This window comes from Ochotona princeps, chromosome 12 (genome assembly GCF_030435755.1).
Source record: "Ochotona princeps isolate mOchPri1 chromosome 12, mOchPri1.hap1, whole genome shotgun sequence".
Lineage (NCBI taxonomy): Eukaryota > Metazoa > Chordata > Mammalia > Lagomorpha > Ochotonidae > Ochotona > Ochotona princeps.
This window is the reverse complement of record NC_080843.1, coordinates 8312554-8339280: the sequence shown is the minus strand read 5'-3', so window position 1 is coordinate 8339280 and position 26727 is coordinate 8312554. Positions and strand designations below refer to the sequence as shown.

The 26727-nt window shown below is 45.9% G+C and overlaps 1 protein-coding gene across 2 annotated transcripts in view; it reads right to left on the bottom strand.

Annotated features, from left to right (window-relative positions):
* Positions 1–550: 550 nt before the first annotated feature.
* NALCN (sodium leak channel, non-selective) overlaps positions 551–26727 on the bottom strand; it is a 258521-nt gene continuing 232344 nt past the window's right edge. For both annotated transcript variants that reach the window (XM_004577371.4, XM_058670621.1), the window contains 15 exons: positions 26546–26644; positions 21071–21164; positions 20455–20561; positions 20166–20240; positions 19152–19271; positions 15418–15486; positions 14417–14565; positions 13170–13263; positions 10351–10483; positions 9590–9705; positions 7581–7738; positions 6261–6411; positions 4976–5125; positions 4026–4143; positions 551–2009 (listed from right to left, as the gene is read on the bottom strand). In XM_004577371.4, coding sequence (XP_004577428.2) covers positions 1816–2009; positions 4026–4143; positions 4976–5125; positions 6261–6411; positions 7581–7738; positions 9590–9705; positions 10351–10483; positions 13170–13263; positions 14417–14565; positions 15418–15486; positions 19152–19271; positions 20166–20240; positions 20455–20561; positions 21071–21164; positions 26546–26644 — 1827 coding nt within the window. In that variant the 3' untranslated portion in view covers positions 551–1815. The remainder of the gene's footprint in view (positions 2010–4025; positions 4144–4975; positions 5126–6260; positions 6412–7580; positions 7739–9589; positions 9706–10350; positions 10484–13169; positions 13264–14416; positions 14566–15417; positions 15487–19151; positions 19272–20165; positions 20241–20454; positions 20562–21070; positions 21165–26545; positions 26645–26727) is intronic.

Here is a 26727-nt window from a genome sequence, read left to right as displayed (position 1 = left end):
GTGGAGCCTCAGTTACTGACACTTTAGGAAGGGCTGAGCGGTTTTGTGAGAATGAAGTTGTCCTACTCAAGTGTAATGAGCCAAAAAAAAAAAAAACACAATCGAGTTTTTCTCTGCAGTGCTAGTCTACACCTGTTCTCTGGACACGTCTTTCCTGAACCTTTGCAGGCTTGCAAAAGCACACAGTGTCCTGCCACCCCCTGGGCCTCAGCGTGCGTAGAACATTCTGGCTCAGGGAATGGAGTGGACACAAAGACCAGGGACAGAGTTTCTGTTAACTAATTATGGATTGAATATTCAGTAGCAGATCTAGAAAGTGCCAGCTGCCAAATGCCACCCTCCACACCACCACACTGTCACAGAAAGAATCTAAACATGGCTGTCAGCTCAAATTCTTTTACAAATCCAATCTTTATATATATACGAAAAGCAAACTCCAAGTGAATGGAGATAAAATCCTGTCTGGTGGGCGGACGGGAACGACCCAGTGTCTGTCAGAGTTGCAGCGGATCATACAGCCTGTCAGCACACCTCAGTCGGGACACGGCAGGAGTGCTGTGTGTGCTGAGGAATGGTGAGGAAAGAGGCCACCGGCCGTCTCCACGCTGGAGAGAGAGGCTCTGAAGGTGTTTGTTTTTTTAAGGAACCATTGATCACACAGTTAAAAGCCACATCTAAACTACTCAGTTGATTTAGCACAAAAGGTCTAAGACTTCTTTTAGTCATTTTGCTTCTCTAAATGCTCCCAGAGCATATGGACCAGTGATGTGTGGAAGAACTGTGGCGGATGGTGGACAGCTAGCCTGGCAGCTCAGGGCAGGATGCTGGAGACACCGTCGTTGCCCAGGGACATTCTGGGGAGCAGGAGCCCCTCTGGGCTCCACCAGGCGATGTTGTGTTGGGATCAGCTCGCGGGGTCTGTGACAACAGCAAGATGGAGGCAAAAATGAAGCCAATGACCACTCTGAACATGCAAATTAAAAAATGTCATAATTATACATTTTTTTCTAAGGTCAGTAATTTTAACAGATTTTAAAGAAACTTTTTTTGCAGAATTATGTCTCTCCAGTTTCCCACTCTTGGTTTGTTTAGAATCAACTTGCTCCTTGGACTAGTATCATTTCCTGTTTCTTGTGCATATCATTGTGTGTATGTGTGGGTGTGTGTGTGTGCATGTAACAGCTCCTTAGAGGTGCTAAGAACAGAAGTTAGCATGCTCTGATTTTCAGATAATCCTGTACCTAGTTTTTAAAATAAAATGTGAAGGAATAGAGTTGTAAAAATTCAGTATCTGTAGTTTGTAAAACTACTATTTTTTTTTTTTAGCGTGAGCTCAATGCTGACCTTTGCAGATCAATCATAAATAATAAATTCTCCCAAGAGAAGTATTTCTAGTGGGCATGGGGAAGAGAGGGACTGAAGTTGAAGCGCCTGTACCATTGAGATCAGCCCCTGTGGCTTGCACCTCTTGAGGACCGGCAATAGTGTAGAAGACAACATATGAATGTAGACCTCAGTTCACCAACACAAAGTGAGGGAAGTTCTGCATGACCCGCACCTGTCGCTGACTTGGTTTCTGTGTTGCCAACAGTGCCAGAGTACAAATGTCCTTGAGCACTTGACAACCATCCATCCTACTCCCAACTGGGATAGACCAACCATTATGCCTTCCCATGCAGGGCACAAGTCATTTAAAAAGAAATCTTGTGCCACACCGTGTCTAACCTATATCCCAATGACAGACTGTTCACTGGACAATCAAGAAAAACACAAAATGGGTTTCACCACGAGACCACCGTCTGCTTTGATTTCCGGCTAAATGTCGAGAAGGTCATCTCCACTTTCATCACTCTCCACGGTCAGCTGCCGGGTCCACCACTTCTTCACCTCGGAGCCACAGGACGCAGCGTCCGTCATGGGGTTCATCTTGCACACCACAGATTTCATGGTCGTCCTCCCTCCAAACCGTAAGTTGACTGAAGACACTGAATGGCTGATTGGCTTTGGTGCTGTGAAATTAACAAGGGTCTTAGGAGCAACTTGGTGCTGCTGCAACCTATTGGAATCATTCTTAAGCAGTGACCATGTTCCCATCAGTAATGCCGTGAGCTCCACATCCTAGCCAGAAATGTTAACCAACAAACACTTCAGGACTTGATCATTTATTTTCATTATGTATTTTCTGTTTATTTGAGAGAGCGGGAGAGAGAAGAAGACAGAGAGGGATGGCTTGTCTGCTGAGGTCCTATCAAATATGCACAATGGCCAGGACTGGCCTGTGGTTGAAGCCAGGAGCCAGGAACTTAACCCAGGTCCCACATCGGTTACAAGGACCCAACCACTTGAGCCATCTCTGCTGCCTCCAGGGCATATTAGTAGCAAGCTGCAGAAGAGATGGGACTGGAAGCCAGGCACTCTGCTGTGGCATTTGGGCATCCCAAGTAGCATGTCGTCATCAGCTCACTCACCTCCTCCTGCTACTGTTTTAAATGATGCATTTTGACAACAGTATCATTAGGGGGACTGAATGCTACTGATGCCTTTCACTTTGAAACAAGTACCAAAGGTAGAAAATGCTAAAAGTTACCTGCATATAAAATGGGAGTGTAGACTGCTTCACTGGACTCTTGTAAAATATAGGTTAAATGAGATGACCTAAGGGAAGTGTGTGGCATGACACCCAGTGCATTGTTGGGACCCTCTGACAACGCTTTGTCATTCTTTTCTTTATCAAACTCCATATGTCCCCAGTAACATCCCGTTGGGGTTCAGTAGGCACAAACTTTTGGGTGCACTTTTTGTAATTTCTTTTCTTTTACCTATTGAAGCAAATACCAAGGATGGTTCCTTCTTCCCCCAAATCATCTTTCCTACCTGTCCCTGCAGTGCCCGAAATCCCAGTGTGCTCCACAGCCTCCACACCTGATGGGGAGGATTGGAAAGGGCATTCTCACATCCTCTGATCCTAGCCTGCATCCAGGTACTGTGAATGACAGTTTACGTTGTCTTGCCACCAAATCAGTCCTCCCACAGCACAGATCCCAAAGGCCACATCTGGCTGGAAGTCATCCCTGGCTCCCAGCTGCCTACAGGATGCAGTGGAAGTCGTTCAGCTTCTCATTTAAGCATTTTCATGACCCAGCCCCACCACTTACCCAGTCTCATATCCTGTCACTCTATACTTTTTTTTACTCAAGAGAAGCTGGGTTCCCTGTGGTCCCTGAATAAAAACGAAACAAAACAAAAAAAACAAAAAACAACTTCTGGACAGGAAAGAGGATCTTTTCCTCAGTGGTGGTGGTAATTACAATTGACTCAAAATCTTTAGCCTTGAAATGTAGGCTGGACTATAGGATAAGCCCGTTACAGAAAAGTTGATATCCATCTGGCCACCAGCATGGGGCTGATGTTGGGGCACAGCTAAGGCATCATGAGGCCCCACTCCACTCTGGGCTGGTGCTCCACAGAGGAGGCCATGTATAGAGAACCTAGAATGTCAAGAGCATTGATGGACTCCTGATGGGATCATCCTGGCTTTTCCTCTAGAAAAAAATTCTCTTACTCATTCAGTAAAGTGTAGAAAACAATATCTTTGGGAAGTTTAACTGAGAGAACACAAGTAATGCACTTTGAAGGATGATTGGAATGCAGTACATGCCACATAAATGCTTGTTTCTGTTGAGGTAGCAAGGAAACTGCATGGAGATGGTGACTGGCTCAGCTGTATGATGTCCACTGAGACGAAGCAGGAGCCTGCGCTTTCTTGGCAGGCTGTGGTACCTCTCAAATGACTGTGTGTGCCCTCTCCGTCTCTGACTAGACAGGCTGTGCTGTATTGGAGATGCTCCGAATGCTCACAGGCAGCCCGTAGCAATGCCCTGCTCGCCTTCTGGACCGTGGCTATGGTGTCACACTCTAACAGAGGCTGCCTTCCCAGTCATGCCAGATGAGAATGAGGGACAGAGATGCATGCTGGGTAAGAACCTTCCATGGGCCTCTAGCAGTGGGGAGATGGGTGAACCTACCTGATGGCAGGCGCCACTGCCCAAATTTCCTCTGGGGTTTCCCGGCATCCGTTGCATCCTGCCGGCTCCCTCCTCTGTCAGATAGCGTGGGGCTCAGGAGCTGCTGCTGGCTGCTGGTCTGAGGGTGGCAAACAGCAAGCAATCAGCTCTCACAGGACACTCTGTTCCTCCTCTGCACTGGCCTGGACCCGTCCCACACCAAGGGGGCAGCAGGTGGGAGGAGCAGTGTGGCTGCAGTGGGTCCACCCCGGGGAGAGGGAGCAGGAGTCAGGGGAGCAAGGAGAGTGCCTGGCACGAAGCAGGCACAGTTCTCCAGGTGGCACCGTCCCTTGAGCATTGTGGGTGGTCTCTGCCCCACATTCTTTTCACCTCGTCGTCGCGCATCTCCTTGACCTCATGTATCTTGGTTGGGGCAGGGAGGTTGGCTTTGCAGAAGGCGATGAAGGGTGTGGGGACTGGCTGCTTTGAACACAGTAGCCTGTCGTCCACCTGAGGGGGCAATGGCTGAGCAGCATTCTTACAACAGAGCGCAGGGATGGGCCCCAGGGGAGGAAGCAGCTGCTGACTGTGGAAGAGCCGAGTGACCCATTCTCTGGCTCTTCTCACCACCTCTGTTTTTTCATGTAGCTTCAATATCCTCTCCTGGTTTTTTGGTTACCCCGTCTTGGGATGTTTAACCCAGAGAGGTCTACAGCCCACATTCCCACTTCCTTGTTGGGGTTGGGACTTCATCACTGTCCATCCTCAGAGCTGACCCACGGCAGGGCGGCTGAGCACACTTCTCCCTGCCCTTGCTGACAGGTGAGCTACAGTTGGTGATAGGAGGTTCCCATAGACTGGGGAGCCAACAGGTGGAAACAGCCCCAAACTGGGCCAGGGAAAGGAGAGGAGAGCGCTCTTGCACCTCGGAGGAGGATCAGTGGGCAGAGGCTGCCAGGGGCTGCACCCACCTCGGGCTGTGTGTTCGGGTCCTGGCTGTTGGCATTGACATCCTCACTCGGCTGGGTCGTCTCGATGCTGGGAGGGTTGAGAAAGCGGCTCAGCTCCTGCTGTTGGCTCTCTCGCAGGCTGTGGATGATGCTACAGGACTGCTGCTGCTTCTGTGGAAACAGGACCATTGCTTCAGTCACAGGAAAGTGTGCCCCACCTCCTTCGGCCTCCAGCTCCACCTCTCGGCTCATGTCGTCTTCACCCCTCTCCAAAGACCTGCAGGATGGATGACCTCTCAGAAACCTTCTTGAGGAAGTCAGATACTTCCAAGGGTGAACTGGAGACTGCCTTCCTTACCATTTTCATTTGTGTCACAGAGCAGGCTGATGGACACGAGCTTGCGTGTCATTGAAGGTTACTAAAGTGGGTGTGTTAATGCTTCCAACTCATGTTGGTATGTGTCTGTTAAATCCAGGCAGGTGCTCCCTGCCCTGCAACCCCTCATTCCTGCCTGTTCTATGAGGCAGGGCAAGCAAACGTTAGCCGCTGTCTGGGCTCGTGCATTCTGGTAGGCTGGTATCTCGGCACCTGCTCTACTCTCCTGCATAGATCTGCTTCCTGGAACCCTGGAGACATGGGACCCAGGCAGCCTCGCCTCGGGAGTGCAGGGCTACTTCTTGTTGGAACTTTTCTCGTCCAATCGAAGCATGTTTCTACGGTCAATTTGTTCTGAGAAACAAGATTAAAAACATTTGCTAGACATTCGGATTTAGGGGTTACTTAGATTTTTTTCCCCTCTGTGTGTGAAGCATAAATCAAAAGCATTTGTAAAAGTCATTAGCAAATAGAAATAATCAGTGGGAACAATAATATGCCAACATAGGATATACTCATTCATTTATGGGCTAGAGGAAGCAGCAGAGATCCCAGGAAATGTGGGCTTTTGTTAGACCAAATGACCTCATTAACAGTAGGTTGACCATTTTAGGAGCAAGTGAAAGGGATTTGGTGCATTCCATTGCTATTCAGGGAAGATGTTTGGGATTTTGTACAGTGGAGCTCAACATATTGAGACGATAACTACTTGAAGATCAATAACCTGACTAATGTGATATTAGAAACGGGTGGCTGTTGAGCATGTGGCAGGCCATGCTGGAGAGGGTGTGCGTGTCTTCTGAGCGCCGTAAGAGGATGACATGCATGCAGTGTGAAGGGACGCAAGGCCAGCCATGGAGGGGTCTCTTCTGTTCCTATGAAGCCCCTCTGTCCCTCTCGCTTCGGGGCCTCAGGCTGCAGTGCACTTACGGCTCGGATGCGCTTCAGACACTTCTTCAGCCACATGCGGATGGTCTGCTTGGCCACCTCCTCCTCGATGGTGTACTCCAGCTGCTCCCGTGCCAGGAGCTCCTCCAGCTGCAGGCTCTTCCGGATGTCCACAGAGCGGTACGAAAGCATGCTGCAGGGCGAAGAGTAAACACAGGCCTCGGTCACCTGGGATTTAGCCTTGCAGGTGTCTCAAAGTTCAGCAAGGACATCACTGTCAGATAGTGTTTGGAAATGATCCGTTTCCGGCACAGTGACACGGCTTGGGTATATATCATACCAGGTCTCCATTTTCCAGTCTGTGAAATGGGGTAATGATGGTACCATGGGAAATAAGCCAGCAGGCTAACATCTAGGAAGCACTTGAAGCAGTAAGTGTCATCTAGACACACTGGAAAAGCCCTGGGCCAGGCTATGACGACCGTCAATGTTCACTAGTGAAGAAAATACTGCCTTTTGGGGAGGAGTGATTATTTCCTTCTGCAAATTTACAGACCTCTGAATTCCAGCCATAGGCACCTGCTGAGGCTGATACGATAAGAATTTTGAATGTTTTGCCCTCAAATAAAAGGTGAGGGAGAGCGGTGTTAGAGCCCCAGTGCCTCAGACATGGTCCTTATTTGGAAATACAATTGTTGCAGACATAATGAGGATGCGCTCACCGCAGAGCGGGGGCATGGGGCTGACCCCCGTTTTGACCGGAGGGATTGGACACGTGTGTGCACCCACAGATGCACACAGAGGAACGTCCTGTGATGATAAAGGCAGAGGTCGGGTGCCAGTGGGAGGGGCCTGCAGTGGGTTCTCTACATAGCCCCCAAAGGAGCCTGTGCCGCACACATCCGGATCTCAAACTCCTGGTAAATGGGGAGGCAGTGCATTCCTGCTCTCTCTGTGGAACCCTGGCACACTGGCACAGCTGCTGATCCCACACAGGACTAACACAGCCTTCATCTGACCACAATGCCAGTCTAGGTGCCCAGGAAAAATCTGGAAACTGTGTGAGCCAGGAAGGGGCCAACCAACGCAGAGCAGGCTGGACATGTTCTTGCTACATCCCCCAGCTACACCCTTGACCGTGGGCAGTCACTTAGCTCTTCAAGGCTACTTCTTGCTCTGGGAAGGACAAGGTGGTTATGCCCCCAGGCCTTTGTAGTACATCCTGTGTGGATGCCAGCCTCCCACAGCTGGGACCCTCACTCAGAGTGCATCCCTCCTGGACGGTGAGAAAGGCCACCCATGCTTTGTAGCAGTCGTGGGCCCTGGCCTTTTGGGTGAAGACCCCTCTTCCTTCCCTCATACCTCAGGACATCATGGAAGGTGACATCACCGCCATTGTGCAGCCGTTCCATCTCGTAGCACATGTGCTTGAACAAGAGCTTGTCCTTGTCCAGGTCCACCTCCAGCCTCCCGCGTAGCAGCCGCAGCAGGAACTTGACCCGGAACGTGGGGATTACCCCCTGTGGGCAGAGCAAGCATCCGGAGACCTGAGGATGATGCACTGGTCCTGCCCTTCTCACTGCCAGCCAGGCTACCTGACCTGGTGGATGGAACATACTGTGTGCCAAGATGGCATGATATGCACAGTTAAGCACTGCACCTCTGCAGGTGCCTCTCTGGTCCAGTGGCATCTCACAACAGGGCTATATTTGGAGCCAAGGAGAGGGTGGCAAGCTAGAGCCAACCCTTCAGGCTCTTGCAGCCCATTCTATGGAATCAACCTTCATAGAGGGCCCAGTCAGACATTCACACACTTGCCAGCCTGCCTCTTCACCGACTCCAGGTGCTAGACACCGCTTAATATCTGTTCTAAGTTGTTCTTGCATGGAAAGCTGTCCAGGGCTCCCCAGTGATCAGAACAACCGAATCCAAGAGAACCAGGCTTCCAGCTCTATGCTCCTCTGGGGTCAGAACACATCCACACACTTGGGAATCTTACAGGCATTGCTACCTTGCAGATCGCATCACCTGCCCCACCAGCCCTGGCCATGTCTTTGGATAACACAGGTGACATCAACTCTTCCTGAAAGGCTGTGTAGACCTTCCCTTCGACCCTCCATGGCTGAATTCTCGTTAGCTGTTAGGTCACAAGCACCACCCGGGCACCTTCTAGACTCTGACCCCAACTGTGTTCAGCCATTTTACTTTCATTTGAAAAAAGAAGTTGTAAACTTTAAAGAAATTTGGGGTCTGTGTGTGTGTGTGTGTGTGTGTGTATGAGACAAATAGACACGCAAATATACCTAAATTTTTTTTTGCTGGCTCACTCCCTAAATGCCCATAGTGGCTGGGAACTCAATCTTCCTCTCCCTCGTGGGTGGCAGCGACCCAACTACTTGAACCATTTGCTTTCCAGGTGTGCATTAGGAGGCAGCTGAAATTAGAGTTGAGCCAAGACTGAAACCCAGGTACTCGGATAGGGGGTGTGGGTATCCCAGATGCTTTTTTAATAGCTCAGTCAAGTGATCACCCCATAACTTCTTGAAATAAGTATTAATTTGGATTTTGGAATAATTACATATGCATAATGATAGATCTTGGGAATGGGACCCAAGTCAAAACCAGCATTTTTTTTCATGGATTCCTTATGATGCTTAGCCTGAATGCGGTTTTATCAGTGTTTTCAGTACACCTGTGTTTTTACTGAAACTCCCACTTCACATGTGTAATCTTCCACTTGCACCCATCATGTAGATACTCAAAACATTTCAGATTTTGAAACATTTCAGAAATTTTGGGGTTAGCAATGCTCTCATTGGCTGCTTCTATCACTACTATACGATTGGACTGTTCATTCTTTGCCTCAGAGTGCATGGGCCTGTCTGCTGTGTCTTCCGCTCCTGAACATACCTGAGTATGTGTTGAGAGGTGAAAGGAGCAGGGGGAGGAAGGAAGTTGCTTAATTCTAACAAATTGTGGGCAAGCTTTGTGATGAAAACCATTAAATCATAACAGAGAACGCACTCCGAGACATCACTAAATAATATCTTTGTGTCTTTAAGCAGGATTGTTGTTGAAGTTGAGGTGGTCACCTGCCTCTCTGGTGTCCCTGTAGTAGCCTCAGCCCTCCTTCTGCCCTGAGCTCCCTGGCTTCGCATCCTTGCTAATCACCTACAAGTTTGATGAAGAGGAAGTGTGTGGACGGAAAGGGCAGGGGGAGAATCCACTCTGTCCTTTCTCCTTGCATGTTCTACAGAATTAGCAATGACAGCTTTCTGCAACTCACCCATCATTCCAAGTTCAATTGAAGTTCTACAGAAACCACAAAACCATGTATATATTGAGCTATGTCAACAGTGAGCCACTCTTACCTCCCTCTTATCATCTACCATATTCCATATGATTTGAAAGTGGCGGAGATCATTGTAACTTAAGAGCTGGTCCTCCTCAGTAGAGTAAAACAAGGAGAAATTCTCCACAATTATGGCTGAAAAAATAAAATTTCAGAAGTTAAGACAATTACGCCAACTTGTCTTTTTTAATCAAAAGTAAAAACACCAATTACCAAACGATGGATTTTGTCACCCAAATCATAAAATGCAATGTTGGAAGTGCTTTTAGCAATGGCTTAGAGGTTGGCATGTTTTACACTTGGACTAAACTAGCCTTCCAGCTTGTGTCGTTCCAAAACATGACAGCCATGAGCACAAACACACATTCTGCGCAGAAGTACGGACGCCAGTTGGCTTGAAGTCCTAGTGCAGAGACCCAGGGCAGTTTTGGAAGACCAATTTGAGTTCTAGGTGGCTCCCCACAGCTGGCTGAACAACATGCTGTTCTCCCGAGTACAAGTTCAACGCTACAAGGTGAAAGAGCTCAGCCCAATCCACGGGAAGAGCTCTCTTGAAATCGATAATTATTTCGAATGGTATGAGTCTTAAAATTGCAATCAACTATCATTTACATGTCTTTCAAAGGTCTTCCCAGCTTCTAGATTGGAAGGCAACCATTTCTAATTAATGCTGTGAAGTACCCACCTCAAGCCATCGAAGCTAATTATTCGAAATTGTACATAATTATCCAAGTCCCTGAGCTTAAAGAGATGAAAACACACTGAGCGAACCTCACCTACCTACGAGCAGATTTAGCATGATGTAGGCGATGATGACATAAAAGGAGCAGAAATACATAAGTGCCCCGGCGTAGTTTCCACAGTCTGTTGCCCAGTAAGTAAATTCATCTGGAGTGCAGAATGGAGGTTGAACCTTTGGGGAATTGGGGTGTGGGGAGGTGGAGAAAAGACAGAGATGACAGTTTGTGCCAACTGACTCCAGTTAGTCAACATATTCTCAACCATATACAACAGAACGTCAAAGCCACACGCACTGGGCACGTCAGCTGCAGCCAAATCAAAAACAGTATCTGTGTTTCATCTTGTGGAATCTGAGTTCATGGTCATTTTGAGAGGCACAATTATAACAGCTTCCTCCATCAGTTTCTTTCTGCCACTCCCACTTAACCCCAAGGGATAAGCAACTAATTAGGATCTAAATTGCAGAAAGTAAAAATAAACAGAACTGTATCTGTGAATTGCATTGAATCCATTCAGCTTATGTGACTATCACATCAGCATGAAGTGAAGAAAGTGAGGTCTCAAGAATTGTTTTTCTGACTTAAGAATATGGACTGAATATACAAATTTCACATGAAGTTCCCAGAGCTTTTGAAGGAGATGTTATGAAATAAAATCAGGTGTTCAAGAGCCCTGCAATTCCTTCTCTCCCCTTTATTTCTTTTAAAGATTTATAGAGGAAGGGGGAGAAACTGATCAATCTTCTATCTGCTGCTTTACTCCCCAGATGGTCTTTATGTCCAGGTTTGGGTCAAGTGAAAATTAGGATGCTCCAGTCTGCTATTTTATGAGTCCAATAGGATGCCAACGTTGTGGTGTGACAATTCAAGATCACCTTCAACACCAGTGTGTAGCGTGAACATGTTAAAGCCTTGGCTGATTCACTTCTTCCTTTTTTTTTTAATTTGGAAAGTCAGATTTACAGAGAGAAGGAGAGACAGAGGAAGATTTTCTGTCTGCTGGTTCACTCCCTGAGTAGCCACAACGGCAGGAGCTGAGCCAACCTGAAGCCAGGAGCCCAGAGCTCTTCCGGGTCTCCCACGCAGGTACAGGGTCTCAAGGCTTTGGGCCATCCTTGACTGCTTTCCCAGGCCACAAGCAGGGAGCTGGATGGGAAGTGGAGTGGTCAGGACATGAACCGGCGCCCATATGGGATGTACAACGCGAGGACTTTTAGCCACTTGACCACCGCGCTGATCCCTGGCTGCTCCACTTCTGGCCCAGCTTCCTGCTGATGTGCTTACAGAGGCAGTGAAAGATGATCCACGTGTGTAGGTCCCAGCTGTGCACATAGGAGACCTGATGGAGTTCTTGGCTCCTGGCTTTGACCTGGTCCTTGTGGCAATTTGGGGAGTGAACCAGTGGAAAATATATTTTCTTCTCCAATTCATAAATAAATGTTTTAAAAATGTTGCCAGGCCTGGCACAGTTAGACTGGCAGCTAAGGTTCTCTCCTTGCACGTGCTAGGATCCCATGTGGGCGCTGGTCTTAATCCCTGCGGCTCCGCTTGTAGCCTGTGAAGGAAATCCAGGAGGGCCCAAGATTTGGGACCCTACACCCACATGGGAGACATGGAGGCAGATCTGGGTTCCTGGCTTCAGATTGGTGCAGTCCCAGGTATTGTGGCCACTTAGGGGGTGAATCATCGGATGGAGGATCTTCCTCTGTCTCTCCTCCTTTCTGTATATCTGATTTTCCAAAAAAAAAAAATCTTAAAAAAGTGTGCCAACATCTCAGAGACCTGCCTGGTTGATTAGTTCTTTTCCTTACTACTTGTACTTTCTTTGGAAATATATTTAATTCTGCCTGTCCTAAGTTATACTTAATTTGGCAAATTCTGACCCCACTTAATTGTGCCATGAAGTCTTCTAGCTCCCACCATGTGCTAGGCTGCTGCGAGTGTTTGGGGACACACTGCTGAGAACGGCATGGACCTGTGCCCACACACTCTTGCTGCCAACAGTCTACAGTTGGCCAATCCAGTACGATGGCCTCGAGTGTCATGTTGTGATTCAAATGATTCAAATTTGTATTAATGAACATGAAGTTAAGCAAAATTTGTTCAGTTCCTGCACTTCATCAGTCACATTTCAAGTGGTCACACAGCACCTCTGGCTGGCAGCTGCTGAATTGGACAGTCCCAATTACCATCACTGCAGAAGCCTCTATAGAATATAACATCAGTGTGAAGGGTGAAAGGTAGCGAGAACACACCCACTCAAGCTGATGCTTCAAGACAGTGGTATTTTATGCCACTAAGAAGAAAGAATCCTGAAAGAACACAGGACTGGCAGTCTTGGGGAAAAATAGTGGAAGAAACAGATGCTTAAACTGAGACCACAAGGCTAGCGTGGAATGAACCTGGCGAGGGCAGAACAGCAAAGGAATTGGGGCTCAGTGGCCTTGTCATGAGCTCTGAGGGTGTCTTGGGACCTCGGCTCCACAGCTAAGCACGTATCAGGGAGAAACCAGGGGCTCAGAGAGCAGTGGCTGCCACCAAACAAGTGGGGCTCCCCTGCTTGGCCACAATGGAAAAAGCAGGGAGAAAACTATATTTATCCAGTGGCCTTGTAGTAGTGCAAGTTAGGATAATTGAATACTTTACCCAGAGTCTTAGGCTGCTATGCAATTTTAGGGGCTAACAGGCCAGAACACACATTTAGCATACAAAGTCTTGATGCTAAATAGGGGTGACGATGCCAACCCCATATTGCCAGCGTTCCAGGAGGAACCTGAGGGAGGCGTTGTGTTGCCAACCCCACATTGCCAGCGTTCCAGGAGGAAGATGTTGTGTTGCCAGCGACGGACAGATTCTTACCATACAGTCATGCATAATCTTGTTCCAGTCTTCGCCTGTGACGATTCGGAATAGCACGGTGATCGCTTTGCCAGCTGAGGAGAAATTTGCATGCCTGATTTAAGAGAAAAAACGAACAGGGTGTGAATATGGAATAGTTGAGTTTGTCATGAAGGCTTATGATTGCTCCGTATCAATACCAGTCGTGTGGCAAGACCTTTGGTTGTTAAGTGACTGCTCCAAGGCTCGCAGCCTCTCACTTGTCATTGGTAGTCGCCTGCAAGGGTTGCTGACGGAATCAATCGACTCGCAACACTGCTTGTTGCCATTGATTTTGACCGAATGAGTACATGATCTGGCAACTGAAAATAATCCCTTCCTTCACTTGGGCTGTGTTGTACAAGTGGTGTACGGTGTGACAAGTAATTACTGCAGATTTTACATATAATTGCTCAGGCCAGAATTTAAAAAAAATAACTGTAAGACACATCTATAAAGAAGACCAACCTTGAAACATGCTTGCCATAGATAACTGCATTTCTGGAGGTTCCAACCTCTTAAAAACCAGTAAATAAATGAATAAATAATAAATAATAACCTTCTCAAAACCATTTCATCTAAGAAATAACACACCTTTTATTCTAAAGATTTAACTATTTTACTTGAAAGAGTTCCAGAGTTCCAGAGTGTGTGTGAGAGAGAGAGAGAGAGAGGGAGAGAGAGAGATCTTCCACCTGCTGGTTCATTCACCAAAGAGCCGCACCTGATAGAGCTGGGCCACTTCTAAGCAGGGAACCAGGCGTCTCCCCCAAGTCTCCCTTGTGGGTGCAGGACCCCCTACGCTCCACTGATTTCCCAGGCCATCAGCAGTGAGCTGGATAGGAAGTGGAGCATCCGGGTGTAGAACCAGCATCCATACAGGATGCTGATGCCACAGGTGCAGTAGAGCATGCTACAGCACCATGCCAGTCCCCAAACAGTATAATAGTAGGTGCAATGCAGACACTGAAAGTACTGCCTTCAGAAGGACCTGTATGCCTGAATGTTGGCGAATTGTAGATTCTTTGCTTTATTGGTGAATTTTCTAAGGATTTGACAGTAAACAGGCAAGTGGAAAAGGTTCATTTACATTTTGTCTATTTAAATTCACAGCCAGTTGCTTTCCTCCATCCTTTACAGCCAGAATTTTAAGTTTTTTTTTAAATTTGTGATTTTATGACTAAAAAGTTACATGTGACAAACGACTGGAGAGCTGAGCGTGCCCTGACCTGTTGATGTTCTCTCCGTATTTCACAGTCCCGAAGAGCACGACCCCCGCGAAAGCATAGCACAGCAGCAGCAGGAACATGCCCACGATGATGAAGAAGCTCTTGTACATGCTGACCACCACCGTCAGGAGCAGCATCTTGAGCGTGACCTGGGGGCACATGGGAGAACGCTCAGTGCGTCACACTAGGCAAGACCCCGGCAGCGCAGTGCCTACACGGGGAGTCTCAAATGTGTGATCTGCAAGTTGATTCTACTAGGTGTGAAATCTGAGTGCTATTCCAAAAGCATGAGCATGGAGAAGTTCTGTTTGTGTCTGCAGCCACACTGACAAAGGGACACCCTGAGAGTTTTAGCTGTTTGTTCTAGTCCCCAGTTTGTATCAAAAGGGCTACATATGTGTTCCTATAGCAGGTAGGTTCAAGCTTCTAAACAGAGATTTTCACAGACATAGCTACACAGCCGCATAATCCTAAGTAACCACCTGAGATTAAATATGTTGCCTTTCTGGCTACATTAGGAGGTTTATATAAAATAATGTCAGTAATGACAAAGGAAACAGTACTGTTTTCACAAAAACACAGGTGGTTGAGATACATGAACATTCACCACAATGTTTAAATGTTTAAAAAAATCCAGAATCACAAAGTTCTAGTTGACCATGAAGAATTTCTTGGTAGTAACATTACTTTTAAAAAATAATGATGGAAGTAAACATACACTTATGATGGCCATTTTTTTCTTTGCCTTTATGTATGTTTTCCTTCATGGATGACTGAGTTTACTCAGCAAATTGGAAGAAAAGTTAAATGGCAGGAAAGCCACCATCTGTTGTCTGTTCCTGCTTCATTTCAATATTTAACATTTGTTAGCCCTAAGGATGTCCAGGAAGTTGCCAAGCACAGCCCTGAGCACCCAGAGGCCAGCTCATGCCAACCCAGCAGGGAGTTGGGATCTTTGGTGCAGGTGTAACCTTGGGCAGGGTTTTTCCCGGCATACTCACGTGCTTCCCACAGATAGAGAAGAATCGAAACACGATCACGCAGGCGCCCATCATGTAGGTGTAGGCGTTCTGAAAGTCGAGCAGGAGACAACAGCTAATCAAATGCACAGATCTTGTTGCAGTTCCGCTTTTCCTCCCAAGGCTTCCGTGAAGCCTACTGGATAATGAGTTTAATAAAATGTAACCTTCCTAGAGAATTTTTATCCAAAAAAAAAAAAAAAAAGGTGCTGAAAAGGTCACTGCCAAATCTCATGAATAAATAATTAGGTGTAAAAAAAAGCAAATCGCAGATGAACCTTCAGGTTCTGCTTTGCTCAGCTGAAGTCTACATTTTGAAAGTTATTTTGCATAAAATGATGACCAGCTTCTTTGAGAATGTGGTGTGAAAAAACTGGGTGCCACCACCACAGTGGGTGCCACCACCACAGTGGGAAGTGGAGGCAGATGGGAGACAAAGGCAGAGGAACAGTATCGGATGAAAAAGAGGACCAAAGTCTAGGTCCCTTTCCAGTCATCCTGGGCAGCTCTTAGTCTAGGGTGCTCCCAGCTAAGTGCTCCCCTGCTCAGTAAGACGCCCAGATCTTTCCACAGGTGTGTGACTAGCAGAAAGAGATGCCTGTGTGCTGTGTGACTGAGAAGCTTCATCTGAAGATCCCGGTGTTTAACCCTGCAATAACAGCTCTGACATTCAGCCAGTGCAGTGGCCTGAGCATCCTGCAGGAGCTCGCCTTACCAAATGACAACAGTCCCAGATGGATCCCCGGGAAGGGGGTGCAGCGGGATTCCTGGGGAGCCCCAAAGTGGGGATATGTATGCACAGCATTTTGGCTGGGGGTCAGGAACTGCACATTTCTTCTTAATTATCCATTGCACAATGGGGTAGAGATGGAGGACCAGGACCAGGACCCATACTGGCACTTCTCAGAGAACAGGGGCAGGCAAGGTGGCACAGGCAGGGCAGCCTTGCGGGGTTGTAATTTCCTCCCTGCAGATACGTGGGCTCTGTGCGGGGTTGTAATTTCCTCCCTGCAGATACGTGGGCTCTGTGCGGGGTTGTAATTTCCTCCCTGCAAATACGTGGGCTCTGGAAGTCTCCACCTGTCAGCTTGCACTGAGTTAACTTCCAGCTAAAAAACTGTCAAGAGGAAGTGGAGACGGGCCTGGCTGCCTCCTCTTTGCACCTTTGCTTAAGACCTTCTGCTGCCGTGTTCTGGAAGTAATGGCAGCCAGCAGCTTTTGGGTAAATGACCCGAACTCTTGACCTGGACTGTGAGATCCTGAGAAGTCTGACAGCTTGGCCTCCTACACCTGTGCTATGCTGCTTTCACTTCTGCGCAACACACACCATCTTGCCTTCCAGCTTATGCCTGAAATGTTCTCTTCTCAGCCGACACCTGCAACCCAACCACAGCTCCCCCAAGATGCCTTCCTTGACTTCTCTTGTGAAGCGTTGGTCACTATTTGCTGCCTCCCTCATCTCTTCCTACACTTTGGCCACAGTTCTGATTGAGTTGTGGATTCCAATCTAGCATCGTGGGCTACAACAAATTCAGGAGATCAGAGGCTGTCTTTGCCTGGCTTATCACATCTGGTACAGTCCTAGCAGGCTACTGGCACATGCTTGTAAGCGAAACCATTTGTTATTTGAGAAAACCAATGAGGCTGTCTGACAGCTCCTTTGATCCTTGAGCAGCCCCTGATGCTGAAGGTGCACCTGGTTTAAGGTTAACACTCAGTAGGTTCCCAAGCAAAGCAAGTGACTCAATGAGTAAATGAGTTCTATGTGTTATGGACATTTCTCGGGATGTCTCCGCCATTAAAGAGATAAGGTGGGTGGACAGACAGGAACAAGGGAAAATTGGCACTACTACTTCAGGCTGAAATAAAAAAGATGAACAAAAACCGAGGTATGCTGGTCCTGCATTATCAATTTTACTTTGCCTGGTGTTAATTATTGTTAATTATTGTCTGAACACATTAACTAGAAAATTACATCAATAATTCATAGTTCCTTTAAAAAAGTCTTACTATAGTACATTGCTATATTTTATTATTAGCTATTGCAGTTAACTCTGTGCCTGATAAGTAAATGGTGCTCTATTTCATAGGTATGTGTAGAAGACAAGAACATGCAGGACGCAGTAATCTCCATGGTTTCAGGCATCTGGAACATCTTAGAACATTCACCCTACAGACAAAAGGAGTGACTAAATTTAGAACACATATAATCCTCAATTTAGGCTTGTTTGATTTAGGATATTTTTAATTTTAAACTGGTAAGAAAGTGATCATGCATTTAGGAGCCATAGGACTTCCAGTTCCAGATTTGTGTGTATTTGTGTGTATTCTGGTCCGTCCTTGCGGTGCTGGCCAGCAGCGGGGGACCACAATTCCCAGGCAGCCCAGCCTTGTGGTCACAAGTAGAGAACAGACTGTGCTTCTGAGCTCGGTTGTTGAACAAGTTAGCTGTGCTCAACGCATGGTTGAGCTCATGAGAGTTTCAACTTAGGATGAGCACATTAGGAGCTGATCCTATTGTGAGTCAAGAGGCATCTGCACTGCTCACTCTAATATAAGCTATTATTTTTATACTTTGGGGAAGCTAACAATATTATCTCATGTGATCTCCATAAGGCCCTTATGGAATAAGTGCATTATGAATTCATGTGTCTAGTTTATAACAGGGAGCAAGGAATTTCCACTAAGAGCCCAGTCCAGGTTGAGAAAACAGTGGAGCCACGGCTAAGATCCGACTATCTAGTGCCACTACAGAGTACTGGAACCAGCAGCCTAACCCTAGCCTGAACCCTAACCCTAATCCTACCCCCAACCCTAACCATATGCTATGTACTTGGTGTGTGGTCAATCTGAATAGAAACGTGAAGTAGAAAACACTCACTCAAAGACTTTGTTTTGAACGGAAGGGTGCAGCCTATCTTACTGGTAAATGTTAAACATTATTTAAAGGTTGGGATGATGTTTTGTACAAATGAATACATAGAATGTATTCTATATACCGATTCTGTATTTATTTATTTATATTCTAAATACAGAATACATAGAATATGAAGTCACTGCCTCTTGTTTTATAACTTCTAAGGGACTCCTGGAAAAATGTGGCCACATTTCATTTTCTGTGGACAGTGTGGCTCTAGATTACAGTGAAGTATAGCCATAGTTCTACAGACTGAATACAGTGTGATGCCATTTTCAACACATTAGTGAGAATTCAGGACTAGACCTGGGAGATGATGTGCCTTCGAGGGACAGCAGCTGGAAATCTAGTGGAGAAAAAGGAAGTAGAAAGAGCTGAGAATCCCACCCTAAAATAGCCGTTCGAAGGAAGCTGAGGGGTTGTTACCCTTCAGCTCAAAGCACAGGCCCTGGGGCATCGGATCTCAGCTTGTTACATCAGCTCAGTTCATCTGTTTCAGTGTTCCTGTCTTACTTTGGTAAGATGACAGGTTAACCCTGGAGACTGTTAATGTCCTCTTTCTGGGTTGCACACTCTAGGACTGAAGGAGTGAGGCTTGGCCTGTGTGAAGTTGTGCGTGTGTTGGTGCGTGCATGCATGTTCACATATGTGTGCATGCAAGAAGACAGTTGCCATCCAGGATTGACCTGAGCGAGGTTTCTCCACCATGCTGGAGAGCAGGCTGACACGCAAGGCTCGGGACAAGAAGCCAGAAGTGATCATGATGACATGACCAATGGAAGTTCTACCACCCACTTACCAGGAGGGCAAAGTGCAGTACCACCCACACCACGCCGAGTGACGTCACTAACAGATCATAGCGGTTTCTTCTGCTTTGCCAGAAGCCAGCGGGCGACATGGCTATGATCTTCATTGTGACCTGGGTAAAGTAATAGACGGGATAAGAGTTCAGTACATGCTTAAACCTACTAGCGTGAGACATATATTTTTTTTCTAGTGATTTATTCAAGTGGCAGAGAGGGAGAGAGAGGGAGAACCCCCATTTTCTTGTGAACTCTTTAAATGTTCAGAAGAGCAGGGACTAGGCCAGGGGCCGATTTAGGAGTCAGAAATGCATCCCAGGTCTCCCCTGTGACTGGCAGGTGCCCAAGGTCATGAACCATCACCTCTGTCTCCCAGGTTTTCCACTGGCAGGAAGCCGGAGTCAAGAGCCAGCCGGGTAGGAATCCTGGTAATCTGATATGAGATTCGGGCCTCTAAACCTGCATTTTAAGTGCTAGGCCAAATATGCATCCAATATTGTCTTCATATAAAGTATGTAGTAAACAAAGAAAAAGTTTATTGCCAAGATACTTGCAACTATTTTTAGAGCATGGTAGGTGACTTCTCCACACCTATTTATTCGTTTTATGACTAGTTCTAACAACAGGACATTCCTCAAGTAAAAAAGAAAAACAGATCTGGGAAAACATTAATCATTATAGAGTAACGTAATAATCTGTATTTAGTCACACTGGAGAGTGACTTTCCATAGGCACATATTAAGTAAGCCCAGCTGGGCCCACCTGCTTTGCCACCCCTTGTAATTTGAATCCCTGAATTAGTGGTGTGTGATCTCCACACAGGCCTATACAACAACCGACAGCTCTTCAGTGAGAAAAAACGGAACATCCTGATTTCTGTTCCATGAAGCCAACCACCCAAACAGGGAAATATCCCAGGAGCTTCCCCTCACCCCACCTCAAAATGGACCCCATGCCTGAAACCTAAGTGCCATCAAAGGGGGCACGGATGCTCTGACTCATTACTGTACCTCCAGAACAAAGATGAAGGTGAAAACCACGGACATGGTGGCCAGAGGGACGGTCACGGGGTCCTCCACGTCCCACTGTAACAGAAACAGCACGCACATCTGCCCCTGCCCAACGGCCGCCCACCAGCCCTGCCCCCTCCCACGCATCTTCACATAAATGGGAGTCCTAGGTGTTTTTTTTTTTTAATTAGGAAATACAGACTGCAAAAGGATGTGGCAGCTTGCAGTATTCATGGATGTCCCCCAAAATGCTAACTCCACTCCCAGAGATGTGGGTGAAATGAAGTACCTTGACAGAGAGCAGTACTGACTGGGCCAGAACTAGTAATGCAATTGTCCTCTTAAAAAACGGATGCTGGGTTATGTCATACATTTTAGCTCTAAAGCCATCATTATCTGGAAAAAAAAAGGTTCAGGCAAGGGCATTTTAGACACGGTTCACATTGACTCTCATGTCTTTCATTTGCTTTAATGCTCATCTTAAAACCCATTACAGCTTTTCCCCTACAGTTCAATCTATTGTGGAGTGTTTTGCAGGAACAACGGGCTCTGAATATTTAAAATGACAGCGCATGACGCCAGGCACCTTGGAAGGAGAGTTTCGTTCAATTTCTGTCAGCCTAATACATTTCACTTATATTTTCAAAAGGCAAGCACAAATATATTTTTTTACTTAAGAATTTATTTTTCCATTAAGGCCTATTCAAAGAGCAGTGAAGCACAGCCTTTGGGTGGCTGAGTTTAATAGCCTTCTGGAGAGCTCAGGAGTTTGGAGCCTGTTTCTGTATTAACTTATGCAAACCTCCACATGGCCTCACAATTATTATTTAGATTTAAATCTGAGGCTCCTGGGGAATCATGAACACTAGTGCCCAACATGAATAAAATCAGAGCATCTTTGATACCCGGGCGAGGTGGGAGATGAAGGGGCTGCGCGATCTTCAATCTGCTCTTGAGGTCTTCCCATCGTCTCTGATCCACAGTCAGCAAAGCCGTCCCCTGGACAAACAGCAGAGCAGGTGCAGGAAAAGGAAGAGGACGTAGCAGAGAGGGTGGTGCTACAAACAGGACCCATGTAGGGGGCCGCTTACAAGAAAGATCTTCAAATAACATGAAGGCTAGGAAACACAGTGCGAATTTGCAATGCTCCATCTTAAGGGAGCTCACCCAGCGATAACCAAGTGTTTCAGAGAGGACTCGGTAGCCTCCTGGCTATATCCTGAAGGAAGCATGACAATCTGCATGATTGCCTTTGGGAAAGCGGAGGCCAATTACCAGTGCTTTAGTGTCACGTCATGGAAGCAAAATTAGAACTGGTTGATGCTGTTTCCAGTTCATCTTGTCGCCTTTAAAATATTTAATATATACAATCATAGAGCTATTTCGAATAGGTGTGAGTCTTAGGATTTTCCACTTCAGGACATCAGTACTGTGCCAACGGGGTAAGTGGGATGGGAACTGTCTGTATGACACAATAGACTACCTGATTAAAATGCACCTCAGTCCTATCGCCCTGCACTGTGTTTTACTTTCTTATAAAGGCAGAAGCATAATTCAAGAAACTGGAAAACAAAATTCACCCTCACATCTACTCTGGGCTAAGGGCTGTTCTTAAGAGAGTATTCCCCTGCCAGCATCCTAATCTTCACACGTAGGAATGGACAAATCTAGCAGAATGGACTGACTTTGAATTTGTATGATATGTATAAATGGCATCCATGATGTGTTCATTGATGCAGTTCATCATTATTGTGTGATATTTTTCATGCACCCAGATGACTGGATCGAATCTGGTATCTGCTCACGGAGAAGTCCTCTGTAGAAATGTATCAGGAGTCATGGATTTCAGCTTCCTTGGCCTGGTGCAACAGCATCCCTGAGCACCTCTCCATTGTAAAGCTCCAGCGGAAGGGCTGTGGGGCCCTGGGCATTTAAGCAACTTTACATTTACCAGATAGTGCCACCTGCCATCCAGGGGGAAGGAGCCAAAAAACTCTCCCAGCAAAAAAAACCGAGTCTATTTCCTTTTATTCTTGCCAATATCGTACTTCTAATTTGACCTTTGAGATGAGTGTGAAATGTCGCTAAATTACGGTCAACACTAGACAGATGAAGCTTTTTCGTGGCATGGATAAATGGGGATTCCACCACGTGCACTGCCTATTCACAATCTTTGCTCCTTTTTTGGTTTGGACCTGTACTTGCTAATTGTTCTGTAGAAATGATCAGTTATGTGACTTGGAAGTTCCATCTCCTCTCTCAGTCTTAGCTTGTGCTTTTGTCAATAGTTCTTTTTGTCATTTAGAAGTTCAATTGATATCTTTTTTTTTCTTTTGTAGACCTTACTTAGTGACTAATGTCAACATATCTACAACTGTTTCAAGGTAAAGAATATAAATGCTTACGGAGCCCTAAACAGTGAAGTTTCAATTTTTCATCTAGGTTTCTTTTTGGAGTTTGCTGGCGGTGGGGTAGGGGTAGTTCCATCCATCCTGAGCGTGCGCACTCGCAGTGCTGACGACAATGCTGCCGGTCTCTGCACGGGTCCACGTCTGCTCCCGCTGTGGCCGCAAGGCCCGCTTGGGCTGTGTGGTGGATGTCAGGTTTTCTATCTCTGTCCCGATAGTGGCACTGTTTTAATGACTAGCTTGCTTGCTTTCCTTTGCCAACTTGTGCTCTTACTGTATCTCACTGGAAGTTCCTCAGTGTGACTTTCTAAAGGACAGCTTCCGCTGCTCTCACACATTATAGAACTTTCTTCACTTCCAGTGTCACTTTCTATCCTACTCTTTGTGACTTTATTCTTCCAGCTACTTTCTTCCATTTTACTTTGCTATTCTTAGTATAACTTAGTGATGTGCATATTTCACATATTCATATTTAACTCTATTCTAATAAATACAATTAAAGTTATAACTTTCTAATTACTGGTTTTCTCAATTTTACATGCACTATTTTAAAATGATTTTTCTCTCAGTAATTTATGGTTTAATATTATGATTTTTTTGGATTTAAAAATTAGAATACTCTGAGTATTTTCAGATAATGAGGTTTGATCTCTTGATTATAACAAGGGAACATGGCCTGCACACCACCACTCTTGGGCGATGTTGCTTGATGACATCTAGGAGAGTACATTTTGCACTCGAAAATAACACATGTTCCCAACAAACTGGGTTCAGTGTTATTTTTTATGCTTATAAGATAACCATTTTATTGGATCAGATCTTACATATTCTTTTTTTATTGTGTGTTTTGTGAACTTGTTCGAGAAATATTTTAGTACTTTTCACTATGATTTTGGATTTTCTAGGTGAATTTTACAACTTGGTTAACTTTTGCTTCAAACATTTTAAGTTGCAGAAGCTCCATCTTTCTGTTCATGGACTTCTGTTGTTATTATTGAATTATCTCGTTCACTCCTAACAATAACATGTTTTAACTTAGTTGCTTCTGCTATTATGTTGGCAAGCTACTCTTTTCACTAAGTAAACAAAGGGCTACTCTTTGGCTGCCACAAACATTAATGCTATGCCTTTGACAAATACAATATTTCAGAAATTGAACTCTAGAAGGATTCAAAATAATAACAAAAATGGGTGTCTTATCATCAATATAAAATGCTTTCTTCACATTTCAAATTAAGCGTATTACTCTAATGCAGGGTCTTATCATGGGGCTATCAAGAAAACAATAATAAATTGCTGATACTCATTTACAACTTTGTGAAAAGGCTTCTTTTTTCTGAGGCAGACCTACGTTGGACAACTCTGAATCCTGCAAGCTTTTCTGCCTCTACAGCTTTTCTCATTTCCCACATCTGTCTCTATTTTCAATGAGAAGTAAATTCTCACTTCTTGGGTACGGGTGTTAACACACCTGCTCCCAGAGGACAGAACTCTGTGTGTCCAGAGTGCAGTTTAGCATGGTATGTCCTAAACTCCAGGATCACTGTCTACTACGTAGCAGGTGAACAGCCTTTTGAGTGGCTGTATAATAAATGAACACAGGCTCTTACCTAACAGCTCATGTAAAAATCTGCAGGAAAGGGCCTGGCATGGTAGCCTGGTGGCTAAATCCCTGCCTTGCATGTACCAGGATCCCATATGGACATAGGTTCACATCCCTGCTGCTCTACTTCCCTTCCAGCTCCTTACTTGTGGCCTGGGAAAGCAGTAGAAGATGACCTAAAGCCTTGGGATGCTGCACCCACATGGGAGACCCTGAAGAAGCTCCTGGCTTTGGATTGGCTCAGCTCTAGCCATTGAGGCCACTTGGGGAGTGAACCAGCATATGGAAGATCTTTCTCTCTGTCTCTCCTCCTCTCTGTAAATCTGACTTTCTGATAAAAATAAAAGTTTGCAGGAAAGAACAAATCTTTTCTAAAAGGTTCACTCAATTTAGAATGTCTGTGTCCAACTAATTAATTGAGCTTGTGGTGTTTGGAAGAAGAATTTTCACAATGCTTTTTGTCCCTACACCCATTTGAGCTGACCAGCTTGGCACTGCTAACAACCTCTTGCTTGCTGTCTCCTGCACAACAGACGGTAATAGAAGTGGACCTCACTGGCGTTCTGCACATTATAAGACTAAGTTCTATGTTCAAGCTCCTTGTGTACTTGTTTTCAAGTGTTAAACATTTTGTGTTGCTGCATTCATGCTGCTGAGCTGTAAGCAGCCATGGGCACACGTTCATGCTGTGGATGAGTTCTGAACAAGTGGTACCTAAGCATACTGGTTCACTGGCTGATTCACTTCTGCTCACATTCCAGAATTGCCACTGGCTTCCCCATAAGGCATGGTCCAAGGGCATGTAGAAAGATCCACTTTCCCCTTTCTGCCTGGTATTACACTGAACACACTGTGGGATGTCCAAAAAAAAAAAAAAGATAAAAAAGACAAGACACAAAACAAAACTTCACATACAGTCTAGGTGACATGATCACTACTTATCTTTTTAACTTTAGGCATCCCTATGTCTGTAGGCTGGAGTAGTCTGGAGCCTAGATTGTGTGTGGGCTGTTAAACTGTACCCTCTGCAAGCCGCAGTGAAATGCCGCACTAAGGCATACATCAAAGGGCCCACTAACTGAGCACATGCTACCACACACACTGAGCCTGTGGATAGTGAATGTTAGAGTTCCATATGTGAAAACCGGACAGCTCTGATGTGAATGCATAGGAATCAGTGTGGCCCTGGATGACTTGGGACAGCATGGGGCTTTGGGAGCAAGTCCAGCTTTTAGAAAACGCAGAACAAGGGTTGCCGTCTTCATCCAGTCGTCTTGGGAGACTCCTAGACCATGCATTCCAGGCGCTGCTTCTGAATTTGGGTACCAACTGCTACTCCTTAAAAACTGATAATGTGACTGCTTCTTCAACCATACATTTTGGAGTTGTGAGACTGAGAGCAGTAAACAGTAATGGTCAAATCTTGGTCCATAGTAAGTGCTCAAAGAAGAGAAGCCTTTCAGTTATCATGACTCCAAAAGTCTGACCCTTGGACCATCGATGCCCCATTAGCTGGGTCCAGAAGCCCAAGCCAGCTCTCCAAAAAACAGTATAATACAATGTTCTTCCCTGAACTGTTTTTTTTTTTTTTTTTAACCAATCTGAAGCCAGGAGACAGGATTCTCTTCCTGATCCCCCACGTGGGTCCAGAAGCCCAAGCCATCCTTGATTGCCTTCCCAGGCCACAAGCAGGGAGCTGGATGGAAAGTGGGGCTGCTGGGACAAGAACCAGTGCCCATATGGGATCCTGGTGCATGCTAAGCAAGGACTTTAGTCACTAGGCTATCGTGCTAGGCCCCCTGAACTGTGTTTTGCTAGGAAACCCCATTGCTGTTTCCTCATTTGTGAGCCTTTGTGTCAGTCATCAGCGCTGTTATAAGCTCTGTTTGCTTTCCAACCTCATGAAATATGTAAACTTTGTATAAAATTAGAAAGTCTTTTTATGCCATGAATTGGAATTTTGAAATTATGCTGCACCTTGCACCCCATCAAAATTTTGAGTTCACCCACTGAATTACAGGAAAGCATACCATTTCCATTTTGTGAGTGGTATTACCTGCAATCAGTGACTCCCTTTCATCTACTGTACTTTAATAACTTGCTTCCCAGCCTTTCAACCTGAACAACAGGAGATACCCCTCTCAGCTGTCGGTGGATTAATGACACTGCTACTAAAAGGGTAAGTTTAGCCAGGAGATTCACAATCTTCAATAAAGTGACTGAAAGGCAGCGAGGAGGTGGCTTGTAAAATAGTTACAGAGATTATTTACATCAGTCACATTAGAGTTGAATGTGACTTCACGCCGTGAGCGGGTGGCTGGGGAGTGGAGGGTGCTGAGAGTGGCAGCGTTCAGACAGAAGAGTCTTACCTTGTTTTCATTGAAATTAGCAATAACGACTCCAACAAAAAGGGTCAGTCCAATCATACAACCCAGGAACACAAAAACATGAATATAGATTCCATGGATCTGCATAAAGGAGACACAGGGTTATTCATCAAAGCCACAGAAAGCTGCTCTGGAAGCTTTCAGAAGATGCCATGGGCTTGCTT